At 46.3% G+C, this 20349-nt stretch overlaps 1 protein-coding gene across 1 annotated transcript; it reads left to right on the forward strand.

Annotated features, from left to right (window-relative positions):
- Nucleotides 1-551: 551 nt before the first annotated feature.
- On the forward strand, nt 552-19876 carry PASD1 (PAS domain containing repressor 1). Its single transcript, XM_032228566.1, has 17 exons — nt 552-598; nt 1149-1303; nt 1925-2016; nt 3328-3417; nt 3521-3629; nt 4416-4529; nt 4693-4811; nt 6206-6288; nt 8927-9033; nt 10070-10217; nt 11133-11214; nt 14707-14833; nt 15678-15787; nt 16411-16488; nt 17090-17248; nt 19095-19301; nt 19760-19876. The coding sequence occupies exons 1-17, from the start codon at nt 567-569 to the stop codon at nt 19874-19876; spliced, it is 1929 nt and encodes a 642-aa protein (XP_032084457.1). The 5' UTR covers nt 552-566.
- Nucleotides 19877-20349: the final 473 nt, after the last annotated feature.

The raw sequence follows: 20349 nt of genomic DNA on the forward strand, positions 1-20349 counted from the left end.
TGCATTCTCCTCTGTGGGAAACTCTTCACTTTTCCAGTTTTACGCAAATACAATCCTAGCTGGTCTCATAACATGAATAGTTTCTGGTAAAATCCCCAACAAAAATATTTCAGATTTTAAGTCAATATATGTTGTTGTATCATCTTTTCCAGCCATGTATGTATTTTAGTCCAGTATTTTTTTTGCATCTACACATGTCCACCACATCCCCATGCTCCAATGTTGAAGGATTATCACTTAACATATTTTAGAAACACGAGGAGATGGACTGGATACCTGATGCCACTTTACAGATTTTTAAATATAATTGTTTGGCCGTAACTCTCGGGAATCACAAATGACATACCTAAATAAACCAGGGAAGAAACAGAAGCTCCCTATCCAACCATTCATTTATGATGTTTATTTATTTATCTGCACATCAGTTATATACATACCGTAGTTGCATAACTCGCAAAAGCAACTAACGTTGCCATTTCGTAGCCCCAAGTAGTGTTTGTTATGCCAACAGAAAAGTGACAGTTGCCTATTTTCATTGCAGAACTCTGAATTCCTTAAACGAACTGATGGACGAAGATGAGAAGGACAGGGCAAAGAGGTACAAAGGCTGGGGGGGGGGGGGACTGTTTGTGTCCTTGGAAGCAGAGGAGGGGGGGGTTCACTTACCTTCCCTACCGGTTTGCAAATGTGAGCCCATGCGTGTGCTAGCTTTGCCTTGTCGGCACGTGTGCTCAGCTTTTTGTGCACAGCTTTGGTGAAAAAGAAAAGTGCCCCAGTGGGATGCCATGGAGGCAGGGCGGGTGGGCAGAATACCACGTCTGCTTGGACGGCGGAGGCTGAGCTGTCTCCCCCTCTGGACACCTTGCAGTGATTGTGTTGCTTCTGAGATCAGCCACAGAAGAAAACCCCCCCAGGGAGGCACATACACGTCTCCCGGGATAATGTTGACCCAACCTGGGTCGGTTCAGAGCTTTCTTCTTCTTCCAAGCTTTCGTACTCGTGCAGGAGGGCTGAGGGAACTTCTCAATCTCCAGGATGTGAGATGCCGACATTTTTGACCATCCCTTGTGAAGGGCATCCTTGCCCTCGTAGATTTGCCCACGGAAGGGGAAATTGAATCAAGGCAACTTTGTGCTTCCTTTGACCAGGGCGTCCCGTAACAAATCAGAGAAGAAAAGGAGAGATCAGTTCAACGTCCTCATTAAGGAACTGTGCACCATGCTCCAAGGCCATGGGCACCCGCTCAAGATGGACAAGTCCACGATCTTACAGAGGACTATTGACTTTTTACAGAAGCAGAAAGGTACGGGGCCACAAGGCTTGACCTCCACTCTTCTTGTTGCTGTGGAACATTTGGTTTTGTTTTTAAAAAGAATATTAAAAAAATATTTTTAAAAAGCTGATCATGAGCATGGAATAGAATAGAATAACAGAGCTGGAAGGGACCTTGGGGGTCTTCTAGTTGAACCCCCCTTGCCTAGGCAGGAAACCCTACACCACTTCAGACAAACGGTTATCCAACATCTTCTTAAAAACTTCCAGTGTTGGAGCATTCACAACTTCCGGAGGTAAGTTGTCCCATTGATTCATTGCTCTCATTGTCAGGAAATTTCTCCTGACTTCTAGTTGCTTCAAAGAATGACGGTATCTTTTCCTGTGAGTGGGGGGGGGGACTCTTAAGTTTATTTCTTATTTTACACAACACGTAACTGTATAAATCTCTTGATGCCTTTCTGGACTAAACCTAATAATATTCACTCCCCCCACCCCCTTTCTCAGTTACTGTAGTAAGATAAAATCAGGCTAAAAGAAGATCATTTCCTGAAAGGAAAAAAATATATCGCTTTTTTCCCACATTCCACCCTTAATGCTGCCACTTTTTTCCCCCCTTAATCCAATTGCTTTTCTCCTTTTTTACTTTTAGAAATCTCAGCCCAGACCGAAGCCTGTGAGATTAGACAAGACTGGAAACCCACATTTCTTACCAATGAAGAATTCACTCAGTTGATGTTGGAGGTACGAGAAGGGCTTGGACACAGGAGAAAGCTGCTAGGTTTTGCTGGGAAAGATCCGTGATGGGGAACCCATGGCACACAGAGCCATCTCTCTGGGCATGCCAGCTGCTGCCCATTGCTCTTCCGGGCTCCAGTACCATGGTAGCAAACCTAGGGCACACGTGCCACAGATGCCACGCAGAGCCCTCTCTGCAGGCACACAACCCTCACCCCATCGCAGCTCCACTGCGCACGCATGGGCACCTCCCGCTGGCCAGCTGGTTTTGGGGTCTGCCGTGCATGCACGGGGCGCATACAGGAGACATGCATGCACGGGGAGGTCACACGTGAATGCATGGGTGGCACATACAGGGGTCACGATCGCATGTGTGTGTGGGGGTCATGCAGGCATTGCATTATGGGTGCAATAAGCATGTGCATTTTCAGCACTCGGCACCGAAAAGGTTAGCCATCCCTGGCCTAGTAGAATCTGCCATTTAGCTGGTTTTCCTTAGATACCATTCCTTAATTAAAATAAATATTCCACACAGATAGGCAGAAAACATCTTTTCTGTATCTTGTTTAGCTCATCCTTTTCCCTGCCAGGAAGGCATTTCACAGCATTTTAAAGCAAGTTCTTTCATCTTGTGTGGACTATTTTCTGCATCTTTCCCAGCCCAGCATTGGAGGCTGTGGCCTGGCCTAGAATTACTGCCGTTTTGAGTATTTCCTTCTCATAGAGCTCCATTGACTCACCTTCTTTAGAAAAATCTTCCCATTTGCCAAGGTCTTCTCACGGACTTGCAATTTAATCCAAACAAGCTGGAAAAAACATCTTTATAGGTCTCACTTGCAGATGGTTGTTTCAACAATCTTATGGAGACTATCTATCTATCTATCTATCTATCTATCTATCTATCTATCTATCTATCTATCTATCTATCTATCTTACTTTTTCTATCTATCTTTCATCTCTCATCTATGTCTCTCATTCTTTCATTTATTTATCTATCCTTCCTCTCTCTCTCTCTCTCTCTTTCTATCTCCTCCCTCCTTCTCTCTCTCTCTCTCTCTCTCTCTCTCTCTCTCTCTCGTGCTCTATTGCTAAAAATATAATACCAACAAATAATTTTTGCTACCTTTTCTGGATCTGCTTCTCCTCCTTCCTGCTCAATAATCAGAGATGGATTTTAATACTTAGTGCTGAGCTCTCCTGTCAGCCTTGAACAACATTTCATAGTCCATAAATTCCATTGAAAATTTAACTTTGAGGTGAATAGCCAAGAGCATCCTCTTTGTTCCTCTATCGTGTCTTTTTCCCTCCTCCCCCCAGGCATTAGACGGGTTTCTCATTGCACTGACCACGGATGGGATCATTATTTATGTATCCGATAGCGTCTCTTCGCTGCTTGGACATTTACCGGTGAGTTCTAACCGCACAACATCCGAACTTCTCTTGGTTTACTATACTTTTGCACCGCCACTGCAACTCTCTTGCTGAACACAACAAAATTCTTTTGTCTCAGTCAGATTTGGTGGACCAAAATATATTAAATTTCCTACCTGAGTGTGAACAGAACAACGTGTACAAGCTTCTTTCAGCCCACGTGCTCGTGACCTCTGATTTTCTAAATGGTAAGTGAGGCGTTTTGCTGTTTTCAGCAAAGAAATGTTAATTTTCCTAAAGCGTGCTTTAGAAATGGTTCAATAACACCAAAGGGCTTAAGAAATAAGATTTAAATATGGATTTAAAGCCAGAAGTATTCTTGTTGGGCATAATGCCAGAAAAAATATAATAAAGGGAATATATATTTAATATTACATGTTTTGACAACAGCGAGAATTGTACTTGCACAGTATTGGAGAAAATGAGGAAACTCCTGCAGATGAAAATATAATTTAAAAAAATATGAGAATGCGCAGAAATGGATAGGTTGACACTAAAGGTAAAAGATAAGGAAGATACAGAATATTTTTAACATGGGATTTGTTTTATCAATTGTTAGACAAGAGAGATAGAATTTAGAAGATGAAAAATCACAACTATGTTACGTATAGAATGATTATCACTATGTATAAATCAATAACATTACTACTATTATTATTATCATTATTATTATTTAAATTGACCCAGATGATACTCTGTTTATTAAGCACTTATGTATACCAAAGAAAAATGTATAAACAAAAGAAAGAAGAAAAACTTGATTTTCACCTAGCCCTATTTCTGAATCTTTTTTTTGAGCCATCTTGCCAGCAACTATTCTAACGTTCCGTCTAGTCCAATTCATGATTGATATACAGAACGTTCCAAGCATGGGGTTGGACTAGATGACCTCATGGGGTATCCTCCTCTGACTTGACAATTCATTGATTTTGTATTATTCTGCAAAAAACTCTTTTTTCCGTCGGTCTCTTTAGCCGAAAAACAAATGGAGTTTTGCTGCCACTTAGCCCGAGGAAACTTGGATCCGAATGAGGCCGTGACATACGAATATGTCAAATTTGTGGTGGATTTCAAACAGTTTTCCCCTGGTAAGCGGATGCTTCATCCCTGGGGGTTTTAAAGAAGATATTGGAGAACCGCTTGGTCCAAATGCTCTAAGGACAGGGGTGTCAGGCTCAAGGCCCTCCAAGGTCCCTCCCAGCTCTGCTCTGATTGATTGAAGATCTTGTTGGTGTTTCTGTTTGCTTCTAGCGCCTGCGTCATCGTTCAACGGCTTCGAGCCTCCCGTGGCACGGGCGTTCCGGTCCGTCAGTGACACCCAGGTGTGTCTAGTTGCAACGGTCCGTCTCGTTACGCCACAGTTCTTGAAGGTGCGCTGTCTCTTTGCTAAGTCATAACGATAACCAGATAACCATCCAGGGGCCTTGGAGAAGAGCCTGCAGAAGGAGCCGCGCGGAAAGCTTTCCACGGGTTCTGCGTTCAGAACCATCAGTGGAGAACTTCATGAGGGATATCTATGGGGATTCTCCATCATCCAAGGCCATGACTGTCCCAAAGGTGCTTTTTTTCAAGAGGCAACTGGACTTTCTGGTTCTTCTTTGAAGATGTTTCGCTTCTCTTCCAAGAAGCTTCTTCAGCTCTGACGGGATGCTGGGTAATGGAAGGATTTATACTCCTTGCAGACAGCTGGACATTTGCATCCTTTTAGAGGGTCGTTGAGCCATCAATGTCCAAACTGAACAGCCCTCTCTCAACAAAAGGGGGAGGGGCAGGACATCATCTACCCCCCAGTCTACAACACGGTCCTTTTCAGCAGTTCCAAGAAGGCTCCACACACCCATTGGAACCACTCAGGTGACCCCGAGGACACAGATAAACCTCCAGGTGGCCTCAACGGCTCTCTAAAAGGATGCGAATGACCAGCTGTCTGCCAGGAGTATCAATCCTTCCATTCCCCACCATCCTTTCAGAGCTGAAGAAGCTTCTTGGATGAGACGCAAAATGTCTTCAAAATAAAACCAGAAAGTCCAGTTGCCTCTTGAAAAAAAAAGCACCTTTGGGACGTTCATTAGGGATGTCATTTTTGGGAGTGAAGACATTTATAAAACGTCAAAATGTCAAAATGCTTTTATTATTTCCCCCTTAAAAGGGGAAATTTGAGTGTCTTCTAAGAAAGGCTCTGGGGAAATTTTTCCACCTCTGGGTTTTTCTAATCTAGCGCTACGTACCAAAACGTGGAGATGGGACTATATACCATCCGAAGGAGATGCCCCCACGTGACGTTTCGATACAGATAGGATTGTCCTGCAGCTTTAGAGTTTTATGGAAGGAGGATGAAAGGGTGGAAGCGTTCCGACGGGGAGTGGATCATTCCGCCATCTTCACGGTGAAGCCTTCTTTGCCCAGAGGAAATAAAGCAATCTAAAAATGACAAATTAGAGAAGCTCCCGGATGGAGAATAAAGTTTATGGTACAGGAATATGGTTAGGAAAAATATAAATGGCACAGGCTTGGGTTTGTCAAATGGATCATTTGTTTCTGGGGAGTTTCATCAAAGAGCGAGAGAGACAAAGAGAAAGAGAGAGACACAGAGAGAGAGAGAGAGAGACAGAGAAAGAAGGGAGAGAGGGAAGGAAAGAGAGACAGAGAGAGAGGGGGGAGGAGGGAGAGACAGACAGACAGAGACAGAAAGAGAGCAAGGAGGAGAGGAAGAGAGGAAGAAGACCAACCAGCTAACCGGGTCCTCTGTTATCTGTTTGAGCAGGAACTTTGTAACATGGAAGAATCCTGTGAAGAATTCACCTCACGGCACAGCCTGGAATGGAAGTTCTTGTTTTTAGACCACAGGTAAGTTGGTTTGGTTGGGGGTTCCTGAAAAGGGTAGGAAATTGCTTATGGGGGCAAAAGAAACATGGAGCGTCAAAGGGACGTCAAGAGTCCTTTCTCCCTCTCCATCCCTCTGTCCCTCCGTCTGCCCATCATTCTGCCTGTTTATCTGTCTGTCCGTCTCTCCATCTGCCCACCTGTCTGCCCATCCGTCTCTCTCTCTCTCTCTCCCTTCCTGCTTCAGTCGGAGGCCTGCCCCTTCACAGGGCCCTCCTGGTCCTTCCAAGCCAACTGGAGCATACCTGAATTCACCACAATTCACACAATTGGTTTCCACGGAAATGGGCTCCTGGCTTTGTAGCTTGTCTGCCAAGCCAGGATTCCTCCTGATTGCCCGATTCTAGCCCACGAATGCTGGTCTTTTGCAGCTGGAGCAGATAGCCTGACCCTCTGCGCGTCATTTTATTTCCCTTTGGCCCTTCCTGTCTCTGGGTCTGTCCAGGAATACAAACCTCCATTCCATCCTGATGATTCCTTCACTTTAATAGTTCAGCCAGAGCTGAGTCACTGCTTTCCTATTTGGAAAACCTACCAAGATTATTATTTTCAAATTCCAAGGAGGACAGGAAGTTACAAATATCCTGAGCAATGAATAAGATGAAAGGGGTGGATAGATAAATACTTTTCAGGTTGCGCAGCCAGCCTGCCTTCTCCTTATTCAAACAGAATAATTCTTTGGGTTTTCCCCCCCTTCCTTCTTGCTGCTTAAAGTTTCTTTTCCCCCCCCTTTTAAGCAGTCCAGCCGGTTCCGAAACTGTCCCTATCTCGTATTTTGCAAACATTTGCAAAAGTTTTTCCCCAGTTTATGTCCTTCCTTGCCTCAGTTGTTAAGGGAATCACTGCAGTTACTCAGTTAGCAACGCAGTTGTTAAGTGGATCTGGCTTTCCCCATTGAATTTCCTTGTCGCCAAAGGGATCACCTGACTCTGGGGATACAGAAACGGTCGTAAGTGTGAACCGGGTGTCAAGCATCTGAATTTTGATTACGAGACCCTGGGGATGCTGCAGCGGTCGTAACGGCATGGCTCACTTAACAACTGCCTTGCTTAACAACAGAGCTGCAGACCTCCATTGTGGCCATAAGTCCAGAACTACCTGTAATTGCACTTTATGACAAGGGACGCGGTGGCTCAGTGGCTAAGATGCTGAGCTTGTTGATCAGAAAGGTCGGCAGTTCGACGGTTCGAATCCCTAGCGCCACGTAACGGAGTGAGCTCCCATGACTTGTCCCAGCTTCCGCCAACAGAGCAGTTCGAAAGCACGTAAAAAATGCAAGTAGAAAAATAGGAACCACCTTTGGTGGGAAGGGAACAGCGTTCCGTGCGCCTTCGGCATTGAGTCATGCCAGCCACATGATCACAGAGACGTCTTCGGACTCTTTGGCTTTGAAAGGGAGATAAGCATCGCCCCCTAGAACAACTAGCACATCTGTGCGAGGGGAACCTTTACCTTTACACTTTATGACGTACCTGGGCCTCCAACATGCCTGTCCAGCTCTAAAGCCTTCAAGCTGGGATACCAGATGACTCACTTCCCTCATTGCTATTAGCTCAATGCAAAGACAGGATAAACTGTCCAGCAACGCTTCCTTGGGTGAAGTCAGTGCTATGTTGCACCTGTGTTGCATATTCTGATTGAATCTTGTGCCTTCAGGCAGAGTTATTTTAATAATGATTATAATCATCATCATCATCATCATCACCATTTTCTTATGCAGTCATCCTCCTTAGCTTTCTACAGAGGCTCTCTGGGAGATCACCCGAAAGCAAAGGGCATCAGTTCAGCTATAATGATCGAAGAATCGACCTTCGAGGGCAAATCCTTTCGAGGGCAGCTCTGAAGGACCTTGAACTTGGATCAGGGATGGTTCTTTGGTTCCAGGCCTTTCTCACTAGGGCTATTCTCAATCCATCAAGTCACGGTTGTCTGAAAGATGCTTTTCCACATGGCAACTGGACTTCCTTTTTTTTTCTTTTCCCCCCTTAAAAACATTTCTTATTCACAAACGGAGGAGGTGGTGGAGGAGGAGGAGGAGGAGGAGGAGGAGGAGGAGGAGGAGGAGGAGGAGGAGGAGGAGGAGGAGGAGATGACAGTGAGAACAATTAATCAGTGGAACAACCTGCTTCCAGAAGTTGTGAATGCTCCAACGCTGGAAGTTTTAAGAAGATGTTGGATAACCATTTGTCTGAAACAGTATAAGGTTTCCTGCCTAGGGAGGGGGTTGGACTAGAAGACCTCCAAGGCCCCTTCCAACGTTGTCATTCTATTCTAGAAGAAGAAGGAGGAGGATTAGAAGCTGCTGCTTCTTGGATGAGAAGCGAAAGGAGAGAAAAAAAAACTCCTAGGGAGTCCTGTTGCCTTCTGGAAAAGCATCTTAGGGATCTCCAAGTCACCCTTTTTATATATCTGAAGACTTCTAGGTCCTCCCATTATTGACTTTTTCAGACCAGGCATCACAACTTCCTCCAACGTTCTTCATGAAAATGGACAATTCATCTGGGGATAGTTTTGCTGATTTGTTAAAGAATACATTCTCTAGACATCAAAGACCTAAACTTTAATAATCATAGCTTCCCCCCCCCCCTTTGTATTCTCCTAGAGCTCCACCAATAATTGGTTATCTGCCCTTTGAGGTTCTTGGGACATCTGGTTATGATTACTACCACGCAGATGATTTGGAACTTCTTGCTAGGTGCCATGAACACCGTAAGTGTCTTCCTTCCTTCTTCCCAAGGGTCACCTGGGCCATCACAGCAAGGGTGGGTTTACCTAACCATTATTTTGTGGCACAAACTAGAGTCTTTTCACAGATGAGTGGGTGATAATAATTCATTTTTCCAAATGCCATTGTCCACCCCAACAAGTGGGAAGGATAGAAACCTGGAGTAAGCCATGATTCCCTTTGACTTGGACTTTCTTGCTCATGGAGACAAAGTCTAGATGTAACCATCATCCTACATGCTAATGGAGAAGACTTCTCTTCTGAGGAAGATGAAACACAAGTCACGATTCTTTGCTGTGAACTAAACCTAACTCCAGGCAGTGTCTGCTTTGTATAATCTACATGATTTGACATGATAGCAATGTTCCAATATTTGAGGGGCCACCCCTAAGAAGAGGGGCGTCAGGCTATATACCAAGGCACCTGAAGGCAGGACCAGAAGCAATGGGTGGAAACTAATCCAGGGGAGAAGCAACCTAGAACCGAGGAGAAATTCCCCAATAGTGAGGAGAATGAACCAGGGGAAGGGAAGTTGCCTCCAGAAGCTGTGACTGCTTCACCACTGGAGGTTTTTAAGAAGAGACTGGACAACGTTTGTACGAAGTGCTAGAGGTTCTCCTGCTTGAGCAGAGGGTTGGACTAGAAGCCCTTCAGGGTCCCTTTCAGTTCTGTCACTCTGTTATTTTCATCACAAAGCATGCTAGATGGTCCCACTAGCCAGATTAAGAGGTATCTAGCTCTCTGCCTCTCTCTATACATACATACATGAACATACATATACATATGCATATACATATACATATACATACATACATCATACACATACACACAATGATCTGGCTGCCCCCCTTGATCATCTCTCCCTGTGGCATTTTTCCTGTCTCTCCAATGACCCTTGGATGGACATTCACAGGACAGGGCAGTGCCCGGAAGAAGACCGCGAACCAGTGGGTGCCAAGCGGGGTTTAACAAAGTCTTTTTGTTGTTGCTGTTGTTGTTGTTGTTGCTGTTCATGCCCAGTGATGCAGTTTGGCAAAGGCAAGTCTTGCTACTACAGATTCTTGTCCAAGGGCCAGCAGTGGATATGGCTACAGACCCATTATTACATCACCTACCACCAGTGGAACTCCAAACCCGAGTTCATTGTGTGCAGCCACACAGTGGTTAGGTAAGAACGCAAACTCTTTCTCTGCCCCTACAGAGCCCTCTGGGCTTCCAACGTCTCTCATCCTTTGCTGGAGTGCGCAGTTATACAAAAGGATGGAGGCTAAAAATCAGGCGACGGAGGAGGGGAAAACAGCATTGTATATTTTTCTGTTGGAGGCATCAGAAAGCTGAAAGCAGCATTCAGAGGCTCCTCAATTTAAAGACGACGGTAGAGACTGGAAAAATCCCCATTAAGGCATGTGGTTGTTGAGTGAAATAGGCAGGCTGGGGAATTATGGGAGCTGAAGCCCTCACAGCCAAGGCTGAGAAACACAGATCTACAACATGGTCCATGGAGTCAAAGAGAGGGAGAGGGAGAGAGGGAGGGAGAGAGGGGGAGAGAGAGAGAGAGAGAGAGAGAAAGAAAGAAGAGAAAGAGAAAAGGAGGAGGGAGGGAAACAGAGAGAAACAGAAAGGGAGAGAGAAAGAAAGAAAAGGACATAGAAAGCAAGAAAGAGAGAGAGAGAGAGAGAGAGAAAGAAAGAGAGAGAGAGAGAAAAGGAGGAGGGAGGGAAACAGAGAGAAACAGAAAGGGAGAGAGAAAGAAAGAAAAGGACATAGAAAGCAAGAAAGAGAGAGAGAGAGAGAGAAGAGAAAGAGAAAAGGAGGAGGGAGGGAAACAGAGAGAAACAGAAAGGGAGAGAGAAAAAAAGAAAAGGACATAGAAAGAGCGAGAAAGAAAGAGAGAGAGAGAGAGAGGTGATGTTAATCTTATATCTCTGGGTTTTTCATAGTTTTCCTAGCTTTCCCTTTTTCCTCTGATGTATCCTCTACATTTTTAATGCTTATGCTGGTGTATGACCATAATAAGTATTTGATTTATTGGTCTCTTGATGCATTGTTCTGCATGGCTAACTCTTACCCTTTTTAAAAAAAGTTATGCTGAGGTTCGAGCGGAAAGGAGACGGGACGTCGGCCTGGAGGAATCTTCTATCGAATTGGCCTCTTCATCCTTAAAGGTAGGATAATATCCCGAGAAAATCCAGGAAGAGGTTCTGGCTGTTCAAAGGATTTGCGGGAAACTGGCGGTTTTGGAAGAAGAAGTGGGAATATGAGATTTTCTTTTGGGGGTCTTTCTATTGGTTTCAGCCTTCAGAAAAGAAGTTGACCTAAGAAAGCTTTATAGGACAAAATAACTCCTCTTTGGGGAATTTCAGAAGCTGCAATGTTGATATATTTGAAAACAGAATGACAGAGTTGGAAGGGACCTTAAAGGTCTTCTAGTCCAACCCTCAGCTTAGGCAGGAAACCCTACACCACTTCAGATAAATGGCTATCCAATCTCTTCTTAAAAACTTCCAGTGTTGGAACATTTACAACTTCTGGAGGGAAGTCTTTCCACTGATTTATTGTTCTGTCAGGAAACTAAGAAGAAATGTCCTCACAGTTAGAACAGGGGGCTAGACTAGAAGACCTTCAAGGTCCCTTCCAACTCTGTTATTCTGTTTCCAAATATATCAGCATTGCAGCTTCTGAAATGCCCCAAAGAAGGTTTTTGTTTTTGTCCTATAAAGCTTTCTTCTGCCAACTTCTTTTCTGATGACGTCGAACAGGTGGTTGCCCTGGATTTATCCTGCCGTATCTAGTTGCCCCACCCTTCGAATATGACGATGCCGCTCATCCCTGGCCAAAGGCGTGATCGAAGGGGATGGCAACCGACCAGCTGGAAAAACTGGCTTTATATTGGACGAGCAAAGGTCTGCTTCTCTTTTATAATAGGCCTCCGGATCGGCGTTTCCCAACCTTGGCAACTTTAAGATGGGTAGACTTCCAGAATTCTTCAGCCAACACAGCTTGCAAATCTGGGAGTTGACGTCCAACTATCTTAAATTTGCCACGATTGAGAAATGCTGTTCCAGATGTGTGATGGCCATTAGGAAGGATACAGGAAATGAAGGATTGTTTTTTTAAGCATCCTTTGGATCTGAAATTCTAGCAGGGGATCCTTGGTGCTCCCTGAGCTACGTTGCTGTGTTGAAGACATTTCATTATGCTAACTAGGTAACATCATCAGTGCTACATGCTCAGTTGCCTAGTTTAATGAAATGTCTGCAAGAAAACCACCAAGCTCAGAGAGTATCAAGGACTAACCTCATAGTTCTCCTCCTCCTCCTCCTCCTCCTCCTCCTCCTCCTCTCCACAAATCCCACTCTCTTCCAGCACTGATCATGTAACCTAGTTTGGTAATGAAACCCCAGCAAGAAAACCACCAAGCTCAGAGGGTACCAAGGACCCTTCATTTCAACCCGGAGCTACGAACAATTCTCCTTGACTGAACTTCTAGGAGTTGAGCCAAGTCAGATTTCTACAGCTTCCACTTTCCCAAATGTGCTGAGCAGTTGAACTCGTATCAACTAAGCCATTTCCCTGTTGTTGAGTTATGCCTAGCATCTAATATTGCCTCTCCTTCGCCTTCGTTCTGATTCACCAACTGCCACGATGCAAAATAAAGGAATACATGATGGACAGGTGAACATCTTGTTGTTGTTTCTTCCTGAAAGAGGCCTCTGAACTTGGCAGATTGTCTCCCTAATCGCATTTTCCATCGCCTTTTAAAATAATCAATTTGGCCTGGTTGTGCCTGCTGAATTTAATTGGGTCAACTTAGTCAATGCCAGGGTTTCAATAACAAGAGGCCAACGTCACTCGGAAGGAGCTTTCTTTAATTGATCTCTAAACCTTGGGCATGAAATCCAAGTGGCCTACTTTCCCCGCCCAGGTGAAGAAAGTTAAAGGAAGCGATCACATGAGAGAAGATAGGATTTCTGGAGCAGAAGTCTCTCTCCCTCCCTCTCTCCCCCCTCTCTCTCTTTCCCTCCTATCATCTATCTATCTATCATCCATCCACCATCCATATATTATCTTTCTACTATCGTCTATTTTCTCTCTTCTATCATCTATTTTCTCTCTTCTATCATCTATTTTCCATCTTCTATCTTATCTATTTTCTATTTTCTATCTTGTCTATTTTCTATTTTCTATCTATCTGTCTGTCTGTTTATCTGTCTGTCAGCTATCTAGCCACGAAAGCGTTTTTTTAAAGTCGGGTGATACAAGGAGGCTCGAGGGCCCAAAGGGACATTTCCTGCCTTCTAAGAGCCAAGGTGCTGAAGGGGTAAAATTGTTGGACTACCTTGCAGGGGTAGTTGCTGTTATGGGGAGAAAATGAAAGGCCCAGAGAAGCCTGCCTATCTATCTATCTATCTATCAATCAATCAATCAATCAATCAATCAATCATCTATCCATTGGCAATTCAATTTGCACGGTTGAATTATTCCTGCCTGCTGAGTCCCAACAAGTTTATTTGTTTGGGTTATTTATATATTTGTGAGGCTTGCACTCAGCCCAAGTCTGTGACAATTCTGGATACTGATGTCAGTTTTAGATCGCTGCCAACGGGGCTTTGGCGAGGGAAGTCAATTTGTATTTTCAGTGCCAGTGTTGAACAAACGTCGACTGGAAGTGTGAGGAGGTTTTCAATAATGGCCATGGGTTGTTGACTTGGTCAACAGTTCAACAAAGAGACACTGTATCTGAATGCCACAGGAAGCTTCACTCCAGTTGGCCACCATCATCAAGAACCTCATAGGAGAGAGTTAGAAGAAGGAATGGTCCTCTTCTGGTTCCCTATGGAGATTCCCAGTCCTCCAGTTCTGGTTGTCCCAAAGATGCTTTTTCAAAAGGCAACTGGGCTTTCTTGGTTTTTCCAAGAAGCTTCTTGGATCAGAAACGAAACGTCTTCACGCAAAAACCAAGAAAGCCCAGTTGCCTTTTTTGGGGGGAGAAAGTCACCTGATCCTTCTCCAGCTAAAGTCTGCATTTTATGTACTGTGCAGGATGTTCTCTTCTAAAAATAACTCATCACCCGCAGAAGAGTCAAATTTAGGTCCACAAGATGACTTAACATGGAAAAACCTTCCTATAGGATTCTCAGAATCTTGGAAGTCACTTTCTGGTGTCCAAGTAATAGATCTATATCAAGCAAAACTTCAAGGAAAGTAGATGCCTCAAAGAATAACTTTATCGGAAATGTCATATTGGCACATAAGTGGTGAAAACTGATGCTGAAATGCCACACGGTTGTTCATCTAAAGTTTCCCTCTTTACCCCAAACCCTCCATCAAATGGTCCAATCAGGGCTCTGTCTGGTTGCCTGGTGACCTCACTCCTCCTCCCTCTGACCAGGTGTGAGAATGTCCTTGGTTCCCAAGAGAAAATATTTTATTTTGACTACAACTATCTTTAATCCCCCCCCCCCCACACTCCCTATCCCTCAGCTCTAGTGTGGCAACAGTGAAACTGTCAAAATGGCTTTGGCCAGGCCAGCTTCAGGGTTGACATCTGGAAGAAAAATACTTTCCTCAGTTGATGTATTTATTTTTATTTTTTTAAATCTTCGAGTTGGTTTTCTTTTCCTAAGCCTCTGACGGTCCACTCTCTTCCTTTCCAGAGTCAAGGGGATTATATCAACGCCCAACACTGCGTGTCCGCGAACCAAGAAGTCAGCCGTGAAGGAGTATCTGTGTCTTCTCACAGCTCCTGCCCATCTTCACACACAGCCCTCTCCGACTCCGCATGTATGGCTCACACATCCAGCACACAACCCCCGTGAAACCAACGTCATAGACTCTTGGCTTTCTGGCTTTCTAAGGGTCTCTCCCTTGAGAAGCCATTCCACCCTGTTCTTCTGCAAAAGTCCCATTCCAGCAGAACAGGGGACTCATTGGTGGAATCCAGACCTTCTAAATCAGCCGTGTCAAACTCGGTTTCATTGAGGGCTGTATCAGGGTTGCGTTTGACCTCGGGGGGCCCAGAGTGGGCGTGGCCAGCTCAACATCACTTGGGTCAGGGGGGCCTGTGGTGGCCTGAGTGTTCTCCCAGGGAAAATGAACTCCCGAGCTCCGTTTCCGGCTGCGACGGCCTCCTGCAACCCTCTGCCAGGCTGAAAGGGAGCTTGGGAGGGCACTCCACAATCCTCCCAAGCTGCTTTCACTCCAGTGACCCTCTGCCAGCCTAAACGGAGCCCTTGCGAGTTCCATTTTTGCTGGCAGAGGAAGCTTCACTGTTTCCAGGGCGGCCCCACGGTCCATATCTAAGCAGCCTGTGGGCCGGATAATCTGTTCTAAATTGTCACACTTCTCCTTCCTAGCATGGCAAAAAGCCACACTCATAAAACCTCGTGCAGTTTTCTCTTAACCCCTTCTGAGATGCAGGATAGGTGGGTCATCCATTCTCTGCTGACAGCATCCCCCTTGTTATAGAAGGGGTCAGAGAAGGGGGTTGGACTAGAAGACCTCCAGGAACCCTTCCGTTATCTTGTTAACTCACTGCATCCATTGATAATATTTACTTGGCCAATCGCCAGCAAAGTTTTCTCTTTCTCTTCCTTCCCCTCTTCCTAAATGTGTTGGTTCCCTACAGCCACGTCATCCATGCGGCACACCAGTACCAGCACTCCAACAAGACAAAGCTCATCCCTGGGACAGCCAGACAAGGTCTCCTTACGGCTCGCCTCCGGCAGCAACACCCCGGTAAGGCCCGGCATCAGGGGTGGGTTGCTGCTGGCATTGCTGTGGTGTCTCCTACTTGGACAGGGGGGCTGGACTAGAGACCTACTGGGCCCCTTCCAACTCTCTTCCTCTGTTGATACCTATGGAGATTCTTCGTCATCCAGATCATGGTTATCCCACAGGGGCCTTTCCAAAAGGCAGCTGGACTGTCTGGGTTTTTTTCTTTTCTTTGAAAACGTTCGGCTTCCCATCCAAGAAACTTTGGAGAGCTAAGAATTTTCACACCTGCGGAGAAGGCAGAGGAGAGGAGAGCAGTGGAAATCTATGGGCCGGTCCTTGGGACAAAAGAGCCATGCTGCTAGCGAAGCCCCACTCTAGCTCTGGGGATCAAAGGCAGGGGGAGGAGATGAATAGGTGTGGCAGACAGCTATTCGTCTTACGGACGGACGGACGGACGGACGGACTAGCCAGCCTGCGAGAGTAACTTTTTGCGGGGGCTGCCGGCACTCCTAATAATCTTTATTTGGGAATCTTTATTCAGAGGGTTTGAATGTTTGAGGACCTGGGTCAGAACATAAACTGGATGCTGCAGAAGGATGGATTGTGGTGTCTTCCCCCACCCCTCCTTGTTTTCTTCTTCATAGGGCATCATTCCTCCCTCCGACCATCTTGTACCGCATCACATGACGCAGCCCACAGTCCCCGCGCCACAAACACTGATGGTATGTTGTCCACGATGCAAAGCCCACGCCAGGCATGCTTTGCAGCCAAGGAATGCAGAGCTCCTTCCTTGCTTCTCATCTGAATAACTTCAATATTGTGTGGGTCAGCTTGGAGCCAAGATCTCTTCCTCCTGCTTTGGTTCAAGTGCCTGAAGCCTGGGAGATGTGACGCCACGTGGGGTGGGAGACCAGATCTTGAACTGGAAGTGAGGGAAGGAAGTCATAGTGCCGTGGTTTTCAGTGGGAGAGTCTTAGAGTTGACCTTTGCAGCAAAGAAAAGCAGACACCAAGATGCTGAGATGCTAGAAAGGGTGCAGAGAAGATGCAAAGATGATGCTCAGGGGTCTGGAGGCTAAACCATAAGATGAACAGCTAAGGCAGGGGGTGGCAACCTTAAACAAAGGTCCTAAACGGAAGTCCCCCGTTCAATTCTGGAGCTGACCGGAAGCCCCGTTTCCCCATCACAGAGTCTGATGATGAACAACGAAGCAGTAGGGAAGGGACCTTAATAGTTGTGCATGGAGTAGTGAGCTTGTGTGCTGTATGTGGGGTGATAACCAGGGCAGTTATTCTTTTGCAAAACGCGGCCTCCTCTTTGCAGCCAGGCTACCACTTCCCAGCGCAAATGGAGATGATGCACCAGCTGAAGGAGCAGCTGGAAGAACGGACGCGAATCCTGCAAGCCGACATCAAGACCCAGCAAGAGGAACTGCACGTAATCAAGGAGCAACTGCAACTCGTCCACGACTCCAATCTGCAGGTATCTTGGCCAGGTTGCTTTAGCAGGAGACGGTCCCCGGGGGATCTAGACTGACCTCCTCCTCCTCCTCCTCCACCCCTCCTTCCCTTTCTTCTCCCTCTGATCAGCTAATGGTACCCCAAAAAGGATAACAGGTTCTCTATGTGCCCAGAATCGTGCATTTTACTGTTGAAGAGAGATCACGTATTGGGTAGTTTTATTTCAACAGAGTGGTAATTATCTTCTCACCCAGAAGGTTCAAGATCCAGCGTTCGGCATCTTCAGAGAGCTCTCAGTAAACTCTCCATAGGAAATCCCAGAGATAGCAATAGCAATAGCAGTTAGACTTATATACCGCTTTCAGCCCTCTCTAAGCGGTTTACAGAGTCAGCATATCGCCCCCAACAACAATCCAGGTCTTCATTTCACCCACCTCGGAAGGATGGAAGGCTGAGTCAACCTTGAGCTGATGAGATTTGAACAGCCGAACTGCAGAACTGCAGTCAGCTGAAGTAGCCTGCAGTGCTGCATTTAACCACTGCGCCACCTCGGCTCTATAGATGATGATGCATCGCCTGTGGCAGCTTCTGGCATAAATCTCCCCCAACTTCCCGTGTCTACGCTTCATAACTTCAGATTATTCATGCATCTTAGAAGAATTAATAAGGAGCCTAAAATTTCTGGCCATTAAAAAACAACAACAACAGTGCATAGGTTTTCCAGAAAATAACTTTTTCTATAAAGGTTCAGTTTTAATTTTGGAGTGTTTAAAATTTCTAATTGGCAAAGGTTGGCTGACCTCTAGTGGGTATTCCTGCCATAGTTCCATGTCCCCATAGAAATTCTGAATTGTCTCTCCCCCCAAAAAATTCTTCTGTCCTTGCCCCAAACTCACAGAAACCTTTTTTGGTTCATGTCCTTCTTTAAATTCCCAAGCAAGCTCCTTTTTCCTCAAGGCCTTTGCAAGACCAGAAGGTTGATGGACAAAATGGTCCCTTGTCTTGATGTTCCAACTGGAACTTGATCTCTCTTTTTTCTCTTTCCACACAAACCCACCCCAAAATTTCCCAAAACCCAAACTGATACTCATTCTGCCCGTCTCTCCCTGCCTGGGTCTCCTTCCGTGCCTTCCTTGCTAAGGTTGGCTTTGTGTAGCGCAAGGTGTGTTTGCCTTCGCTTCCCTTCATCGCTCGGCTTTTGCAGAAGATTGGAAAGCACGAAGGTTGGCGGGTTGACTGAGCTGAAGGTCTCATAAAATTGTCCCCTCTGCTTTTGTTCTGACCGAGGCTTCCCCAGCATCACAAAGCCTCGTTCTCGTCCTAATAAACCCCTTTTATTTAATTGATAGTGAGTTCCTCACCTGCAAAGTCCCTTTCAAGATAGGTCACAATTACCGGCCTTCATCAGGCTTGAAGAGTGGCCAGGCCGATATCTTTCAGGTGCTGCAATAATGAACTAATGGTCTCCTGCAAACTCCACTCCCCTTTCGCTCCTCTTTTATTTCCTCTGGGAGGGGCCATTCATCGTCCACCTGTGGCCTGACTCCCAAGTCGACCCCTGTTCTTTAGCTCTTCCCTTCGTCTGGCAGCTCTGCGCATGCGCCCACTGGGAACAGGCTCCAGCTGTTCCTCTGCCTCACTGATGTCTGACTCTGAAGGCAGCTGATAGCTGGCATAGGGCTCTGGCGCCCTCTCTTCCTCCAACACAGAGCCCTCCTCAGAGCCTTCCCCAGACTCCAGGACTGGCCCAGCTTCCTCCCCAACCTCCTCACTGTCTGAATCTGCTGCCAACTGCACTGGTCGCTGGTGGGCCACAAGACTTCCTGGTGACCACATCCCCCCTTTGACTGTCCTCTCTTGTCCAATAGATGTTCATGCAACAGTCCATGTCTGTGGTCTTCAGCACTGTGCCCTCCCAACAGAGCCCAAGGCAGCAACCATCGGGAGCAACCAGGCCGGCTGCTTCCAAGAAGCCCCAACAGCAGCAAAGCCTCATGGGAGCAAAGCAGTTTGGGGGTGCTCCCTCGGCCTCCCAGCCCCCCTTCCTCAGGGAGCCACGTGGCGCATCAACCCAGGTAACTCCCCGCTTGTTTGGTTTTTGACGTTATTACGATTGGTGTAGCAGGGCTATTGGTGCCCCCTGAGCTTGGTGGTTTTTGGGCAGACATTCCATTGCTCAACTAGGTAACATGATCAATGCAAGGTGGGAGTGGGGTTTGTGGAGGGGAGGGGGAGGCCTGAGGGGTCCTCGGTGCTCTCTGAGCTTGGTGGTTTCTTTGCAGACATTTCACTACCCAACTAGATAACATCATCAGTGCTAGAAGGGAGTGGAGTGATTGCTCTGATTTTATATACGGTTGGCTTGCTCTGTCGGCGTTGTGGGAATATTGGTGGGAGTATAAGCAGAGAACAAACTCCACTCCCTTCTAGCCCTGATGATGTTACCTAGTTGGGTAATGAAACTTCTGCAAGAAAAGCAGCCCCAAGTTTAGAGAGCCCCCAGGGCCCCCAAATATTCTCTTCTGTCCATTAGTTTAATCCTCTGTGGTTTCCCTACCCAACCCCACCTCAAGCCATCTCTCGCCATGAGGCGAATTTCTCCCAGGTAAAACCACATGGACATAATCGTGATTCAAAAGATCCAGAATGATTCCAAACCCAGAGATGGTTCCTATCGCTTCCCATCCATGAGCCGTAACTGGCTCAGTCTCTCAAATGCCAAGTAGGAAAGGAAAGGGGAAATCCGCAGGGCTCCTATTCCACCATTTATGCTTTGATTTCAGGGACAACAGCGGAAACACGTTGCGAGAGGAAGCCAGATGAAGGCGGGGTGCATGCCCATCCAGATGAGCATTTCTCTGCCCGCCTACAACAACCCCATGGTTTTTACTCAAACCCACCCACTCCCGGTGCCCTCTCCGATGCCACAAGAACTGGGCGAGAGGCCCCAACCGCCCGATTACCACCAAGAAGGGAACTTAAGGTACGGAGGGGGAGAGACCTTGAGAACGGAGGAGGGACTAGTTTTGGGGGCAAAGTGTCCCTCAGTTCAACCTTCTAGAAATGAAGAACTTGAGTTGTTCAAGTCCCAAAGGTGCTTTTTGGCAAGAGGCAACTGGACTT

Source organism: Thamnophis elegans, chromosome 12, assembly GCF_009769535.1.
Source record: "Thamnophis elegans isolate rThaEle1 chromosome 12, rThaEle1.pri, whole genome shotgun sequence".
Lineage (NCBI taxonomy): Eukaryota > Metazoa > Chordata > Lepidosauria > Squamata > Colubridae > Thamnophis > Thamnophis elegans.